This window comes from Poecilia latipinna, unplaced genomic scaffold, assembly GCF_001443285.1.
Source record: "Poecilia latipinna isolate Pla-1442-1.1 unplaced genomic scaffold, P_latipinna-1.0 Scaffold274, whole genome shotgun sequence".
Classification (NCBI taxonomy): Eukaryota; Metazoa; Chordata; class Actinopteri; order Cyprinodontiformes; family Poeciliidae; genus Poecilia; species Poecilia latipinna.
The window spans coordinates 321,711-329,750 of NW_015112890.1; the positions used below are offsets into that span (position 1 = coordinate 321,711).

General features: G+C 38.8%; 1 protein-coding gene across 1 annotated transcript in view; it reads left to right on the forward strand.

Moving 5' to 3' along the window:
• polm (polymerase (DNA directed), mu) overlaps window positions 1-2,620 on the forward strand; it is a 21,635-nt gene extending 19,015 nt beyond the window's left edge. Inside the window, exon 10 of the mRNA XM_015033596.1 lies at window positions 2,489-2,620. Within this exon, the coding sequence (XP_014889082.1) occupies window positions 2,489-2,620 (132 nt within the window). The remainder of the gene's footprint in view (window positions 1-2,488) is intronic.
• Window positions 2,621-8,040: the final 5,420 nt, after the last annotated feature.

Genomic DNA, 8,040 nt, shown 5'->3' on the forward strand with positions numbered 1-8,040 from the left:
GTGTTCAAGTTGTGCTAAAAGCCTAAAGTAGCACCCCAAAGCTAAACATGCAGCAGTGCCATTGTCGGTGTCCACAGTCCACATTTCTAAAGAAGTTCCTTGAAACACTTGAAAACTGAATAACAATAGTGGCTAAAATAGCAATTTGCACCAATCTGATGGTTGAATAACCTGAATAACACTAAGATAATAAATATTTTAGTTGTTGAGCTTTTATTCAATAATTAAGCAGCAAAAAGGGTTATTGAATAATATCACAGCATTAGTCCTACAATTATTGATAACTCTAGCATTCACTTTAATTAAATGTTAACCAAGTATTTTTTTATGTGTTTTTACATTTGAGTTGATCAGAGGGTATACCATAAATATGATGGTCATGAGGGTCATTTTAGCAAATTTAAAAATACTTTATTGATCCCAAAGGAACATTAAATGTTGTAACTCACATTAATGTAGCTTTAGATGGCTCTGTGGAGATTTTTTTAGTGATGCAACCTTTCTAACCTAAAGCAGCATTTTTCATTACATCTCTAAGAACTAACAGCTGCTTTTGCAGCACCTGAACTGTCCAGCAAACATGTAGAAGCTCTAAGTCGTCATCTGGTTTACAGTGGGACAAACAGTCAGTGTGATGAGCTCAACAGGTGGCAACGTAGGTTCCAATATATCTAGCTTCCATGTACCCTGCTAGCAGGCAATTTGACATGAAAAAGCTGTTTTGCTGTAACATTTTTGTTGCACCCAAATCATCTGATTAAAGATTTTAAAAAGTCCTTTATCTGCATCAGCCACCTCTCCTGGATGAGTCAAATTTGTATCCTTTTTTTATTTCATTTTGGAGGGACTAGAGTGGCTCCCGGGCCACGTTTCGGACAGCGCTGTCTTAATGTTTTGCTACCAGCTTTCACCTGGTTTCTTCCAGCAGACTTCTGTCAGTTCCTCAGTTTCCTGAGAGCGTGTTTTTTGGCGTGAGTGTGAACTAGCAGGCGTTTCCTTCTGCTCTTCCTAACAGCCTCATTATCCTCTAAATACTGGTTTGACATCAAAGGTGGCGTCACTCCTCACACCTCCATCTCCTCTGGGTCCACACACTTCCTCATGCATGGACCGGTCTGCAGAGGCAGGTCCAACGTCCCTCTGTGGCTGTAGGAACGGTGACCTTGGTGGTGGCAGGCTGGACCAGGGAGGGAACCGGTTTAAAAAACACCTTCCTTCGATGTTCCTGGACCAGACGTTCCATGTGACTGTCTTTGACTCTGAATGTGTGAACAAAAGGTGACTAAGATCAGCCCCCATTTCTCTGATGCCAAGCAGATGAAGTTAGAGTAAATATACATTTATTTTATGTCTATGAAGTACACCAAGATCATAATTCAGTTCAATAAATTTAAATCTGCCTTTCAATGAGGCTTGTTTGTCAGATTAATTAGCAACCGTAAAGCAGGTAATAAACATGCTTTCATTAAGGTCACATTTCTGCTAAAAATGTTTTTTTGTTTGTTTGTTTATTGGTCTTAAAATCTTAAAGGGGCAGTATTATGTGTTTTCCAGGCATACAGTTCAATTTCATAGCACATTCAAACAACTATGTTAACTTCAGTTGTTAAAAAATGCTATAACAAATATGACTTAAATTAAATTTGACTTTGTAATTTAACACCTTGAAATTGGGCCTCTGTCTCTTTAAGAAACTCCTGCTCTTTGTGAAACTCCGCCTTCAGGAAGTCATCACAACATGGCTCCTCTATTGACCCTTTTACCACTGTTGGACTGAGAAGTAACTCCTATAATGAGCTCAGCAGGTGTGCAGTACCACCAGATGTTTGCTAATTGCTGCTGGCTAGTCTGAAGGAGCTCAGTAGGGGAGTCAAGGTAGAGGGAGGCTTTATAAGCTTGGAAAATGCAGCTCAGAGGATAAGCTGCATCTCGAGGAGCAGAGCTAGGTCCACACAGGTGTTTTACACAGCTGAATGGTTGCCATGGAGATTATTGCTTCATGCAGACATGCATGAAACAATCAAGACAACACTCCAGGTAAGTTTCTGATGATTGAATAACATTATAACATGATGTAAAGTTCAATTTTACATAACACTGCCCCCTTAAGGGAGGCAAAATCTCAAACTGTTATAGCTTTGTTTCAAGAAATTACTTCACTAACTCAGTTATAAGATTAAAAGACTGCAAGACATTGAATAAATAAATATGACTCCATACATTTTACTGGGTTTTTCCAATTTTTGAGAAACAAACTCACTACAGAAATAATCCATCAAATTCTGAACAAAAACTGAATATTTCAGCTATGTACAGATTAGCTTGTCATCAGACTACAACAGCTAGCTTCCATGATGAAGGACCATTTAACCAAAGTGACTGCAAGGTCTCTCCGCTATCAGCTGGGGTAATTGGAGGTGTTCCCCAGCCAGCCGGTTCTCCAGCCCTGCAATCACTGGCTAATATTTAAATGCCCCGCTCCATCCAGCCCCATCTGATGAAGGGAGTCGCAGTGCCTGCTCATCCACTGGGACCGGTCTCGCTGGCCCCCATCAAAGCCCGGGGAGCCTTTGATGAGGTTGATAGGGATCAATGGGACGAGGGTAGAGGCCTTAACTGACTGTGTTACAGACGGGGCGGGCAACTGCTGGAGACTGCCGGCAATGGAGATCAATGATTATTAGGCGCCATCAGCGCCTTGATCTGCATAGAGGAATCCATTCACCATCAAAGGGCCATCTTCTGAGGTGTTTGGCAGATCCCAGCTTTCTGTGTCAAAGGCCACATCTTGGCCTGTTTTTCTTTTCTCCTCCCCATTTGTTCTGTTTATTCTAAACGGTTGATGCAAAGAAGGGTGACACTGTACTAGTTCTGGGAGTGAATCTGAAGATCTGTTTCCCCACTAACAGAGAGGATAAGTTTCAATAATCGTCTGGGATAACAAGCTGCTGAGCAAATTCTACCAAACAGGAGAGTAACGGTAGAAACGTGGCTGGTTTTAGGCAACCTGAGGAATACACGGATTAGCTGGAACAGTGGAAGTAGAAGTGAAAACTACCACAGGGTATTAGGGCGATTGTAGGCAGAAAAAAAGGAGTACAGTTCCACCAAAAATTTCAGAAAGTTTGAGGTTGATCTCAGAAATTTTGTTGAAAAAAACTTGGAAATTTCTGAGTTTCAAAAGTCAAAAAACCTTTTAGGATTTTTTTTCTAGTAAATTTTTGACTTTTTAAACTCACAACTTTCCCAGTCCTTTTTTTGTAGAACATTTCTGAGATTAATCTCAAAACTTTTGGGGGGGGAAAAAAATGGACTTTTTTTTCTACTGTGGTCCTGGTACATTGTCATAGATAACTCTGAAAATGGGGAAAATGAATTAATCAATGGCCTGAGGATCAGACTCACGTTATGGTCCCTCTGGTCAATAGTCAGTCACATACCGCGTGAACATGGCCATTGAATGACTTTGTGCTGTTTTCACACATTTTTCTGCATCTGAATTTTACAAATGATAATTGTCGCCCCACCAGATTTCTTTACTGCCTCCTGGAATCAACCAATGAAAATACAGAAACATGTAGCAAACGGACAGTTTCCCATCTTTCAAATCAACATAATGAAAGGTATTGGAGTGTTTATTGAAGAAGAACTTGACTGCATCAGAAAGTGTAGTAAAGCGTTACTAATCATTTAAAAGTGTATCAGGGGAGTGGTTGCGCTTGAAGCTAATGACTAAATGGGGAAGCTTAGATTGTCGGATTATTTTGGATCCAACAATCCAGAACATTCACATTCACTTGTGAATAAAATCCACAAGTGAAAGATGACCTTTTAAATAAGGCCAATATTCGTGGATTTATTGAAAAAACAAAAAAACAAAAAAAAAAAAAAACAGATTTACCTTTGAATAACCCTACAGTTTGAAAAGATGTGCAAAAAAACTATTTTTTTGGCACAAATAACATCTTAAAGGAGTTTCTGAGTGGGGTAAGATGAACTCGGAGTTGAAAGCTGCTGACTAAAGCGTTTTTAAATCGGTTCATGGAGAGGAGGAGTCGAGGTGAGATTATTCTGGCTCAGTTTGGGGAATCACATGAAGTGATATGAAGGAGTCAGGGACTGCGATCTGTCGGGACATGCGTCCCCCTCCCAGGCTGAGAGAGGGAGGGGCGGCCGAGGTCCGTTTGTGTCCATAACAGAGCAGCAAACAGGCCCATTAGAGATGAAAGACTCAGAATGGAGCCAATCAAAGAGGGGCCCAGCAGGGGGGTCTGTCACCCCGCCGACAGCGGTGGCCTGCGACCGGGTCCAAAGAAGGATCAATGTCCCCCTCCCCCCCCCACCCCACCGACGTCACGGATAAGACGTGCTCACACACAAACACACCACTCACAATCTCACTCACAATCTGTTACCATTCAGAGAAGAATGTTAGCCATTCACCAGACTCCATGTTCCACTTTTGAGGACAAGGCAACACGTAAACAAAGACAGCTGTAGCCAGACAACTGCTGGCCGTTTGGGAAATTTCTAGTTGTTATTTTGTTAGCAAATTTTTCAGGGAGAAGTAGCCGCTTTCTGCAAGACGTTCTAGTTTTTAGTCTATATTTCGAAATGTATCTGATACCGAGTAAATACACGGCCCGCAACACCAATACTGAAACTGATACTGAAACTGATAACGATACTTTTTATTTCAGTTTGATATATTCTCAAACTTCTGACCTTTGGGTGTTTTTGTTGTTTTTCCTTTGAATTATATTCTTCAAACCAACAGGACATAATTTGGACAAAGATTATAGGTGTCTGCAAGACACTTTATTGATATATTAACATGATTTGTGTACATTTTTGCTTGACAAAGTTGAAAAACGTTATCATTAGAGAGCAACTCAAAGCTAAATATTTTTTGAGGTGCAGCTACAATACGAACTAAAAATTCACAAGGTAATCTGAAACTAAAAGTATCAAACTTAGCACGCAACAATTGATCCAAATGCTGATGCTGACTTGGTATAGATATTATCAGTATTATGGATTAATCCACCCAAATGGTTCTGAATGGTTCAAAAACATAAAATGACAGTTTTGGCATGGACTAGACAAAATCTGGAATTATTATTATTATTTCACAGGGGTAGTATTACGCAAAATTGACATTTTGAGCATAACATCATGTTATAATGTTATTCCCTCACCACAAACATACCTGGAGTGTTGCTTTCATGCATCTTTGAGAACTCCTTTAATCTCCCGTGGCAACCATTGAACTGTACAAAACGCCTGGATGGCCCAAGCTCCGCCTTCAGGGATGAAGCTCCTCCCCTGAGCTCATTATACGAGCTACTTCTCAGTGCAACGCTGGTAAAAACAAAAGGTGGAGTTTCAGGAAGAGCAGGCATTTTTAAAGAGACAGAGGCCCAATTTCAAGGCATTAAATTACAAAGTCAAATTTCTTTCAAGTCATATTTGAAATATGTAGCATTTTAATAACAACTGAAGGAAAAACAGTTACTTGATTGTGCTCAATGTGCCTGGAAAATACATAATACTGCCGATATAAGATTTTGTGACACTAGTAAACATTATTTATGTTAATCGGTCAGGAAATGGGCAGAGAAATACAGAAATGGTCAGGAATCAAACCTCTGATGGTTGTGGTGATGACTAGTAGTTTTTTGTTTGTTGTGTTATATTTGCAGATTAGTCTGGTTTTCACAGATTCTTTGTTGAGTTTAGAAACAGCAGAAAGTCCAGACCGTCTCCTGTCCTGTCAACTGTCTCTGCAGTCCTCAGATTGAAGAGTGGGAAGACGGAGAGGAGGCTGATTATCAAACATCCACCCCACCTTACTACATCATCATCATCATCATCATCATCATCATCATCATCATCATCATCATCATCATCATCATCATCATTATCATCATCCAGACAGACAGACAGACAGACAGACAGACAGACAGACAGACAGACAGACAGAGGCAGGCAGCAGTGGAGGTGATAGTGAAAACCAATCACCAGCAGTCCTTTGAACTCTAGACTGAACCAATCAACAATCTGCAGCTTCCTCTGTTTTGTCATTTCTGGTTGACGGTGAAGGTAAACACTGACAGAAACACACAGCCAAGGGATTACTTTGGGATACTTTGTCAAGCTCGACAATTTTAGATTTAAATTCAAAAATGCAACCTGCTGTAAGCCACTTTGGACTCTGAGTCATTCTAGAATGACTCCTTACACAGTGAAAACAAAGATTTAGAACATATATTATTATCTTTTTTTTAACTTTATGACCAATGTCCAAACGGGTCATCTTGGCAGATGAAAGCCCATAAATCTGGCTCTGTTACTGTATAGGGAGGAAAAGTGGGAACAATATTGCAGAAACACACAGATAAGAGCCACACTTTGGTGTTAATCACACCAGAACATTGGTATGTGAATAAGGAACAACTTGTCGCATTTTTGCCCTTACATCTGGCAGCAGTAAGACTGAAACAAGTGGTGACAAAGACACTGATAACAATACAAATGTATTTATACGACTATTTAAATGTTTCAGTTTCATTTTAATTACAACAGTATTTCCTAAGAATTGGAAGAAATTTTTTTCTCATTATTATGTCTGTTATTGACATAGCGCCTAATAAATCATATTTCTGCAACCAGTTTTACAGGGTTTATGGAAAACTCTGGACCCAGTTCTCTAAATAATCAGTGGACAGATTCCTCACAACAATCAAGCAATTTTATAACATTCATTCAGAAATATTATTTCTGGTTATCTTTTTTTTTAAACATTATTTTTAATTGTTAATAATGCCAAAACAAAAATGAACGAATATATTGTATTTGAATCAATCTGAAATCAATGTACAAAAAAGGCTTTTCAGTTCCTTAATGTTGAGGGGTTTTAAATGTTTTAAATCAATAAATATACTAGCCCTAAAAAGCCCTTAGATTTTTTTATACCTAATTATATTTAATTCAGTTTACAAAATAATTAATGCACAAGCCAAAATAAATGAATAAATAAAACATGCATTCATAAAAAATTATAATGAAAGAAAAATATAATGAAAAAAACTGTAAATAATATATGCACAATGATATTATTAATATTATTTATTTAATAACCTTACAGGATCATTTTTTAAATTGAAATATGTGTTAATTTTTTTATTTTTAGTTTTACGTCAAACGCATGCATTTCCTTATTTGCTTGCTTATTTCATAGTTCATTTCCTGGAGCGGGAAATATGAAATAGCTGAAAGGATTCTTGCATGTCCAGCCTCAGACTTACTTTCTGAACATGACTGATGATTGCGTCTCTCCCCCTCATCCCGCCTGTTGATAACAAAGCGCCGACTGCCTTTGAAGTGTCCCGGTAATTACTTTTTAACACTGGTCAGTTCTCGTTTCATCCTCGCGCGCAGATACCGCGCGAAAATATATCAAGAGCCTAAAATACGTGACTTCTTACCATGCGCAGCGCCCGACCTCGCATGTTATCTTATCAATGGCGGCAGAGCCTGTTGTTTGACTTTAATATACCTTTACAATCGAACTACATGTTGAATCCACTCAGCATTTGCGAACAATACGGCGTCGCCAGGCCAGCTAGCTTTTAACCGCAATGAACTCTGCTCCGTCATGGCGGCGAGGTAAGAGTTAATCAACAGCTGGGATCATCAGTAATTCAATCAATTAGAACACTGAAAAGCTAAATAGTCAGTTAAACCTATTTCTTTTAGTCTAAATGCAGGGATATTGTCTCTGAAATGTCTACTTGCTTTTTCCAGTAGAGGCAGTAATATAGCTTAAGTTTACACTTTTCCCCTTTTCTTTCGCATTTCGTATAAAAAACACACAGAACACAGAAAACTGTTAGAAAGTGATGGCAGAGCTCATTGTTTTTATCCCTTTTGTTTTGCCAGTTTTTGAAAATTTGCTAGAAAAATCCTTCGACTTTTGACACTTCAAGATTTTTCTAGAAAATTTATGGCATTAATCTCAAACTTTCTGAGCTTTTTTTT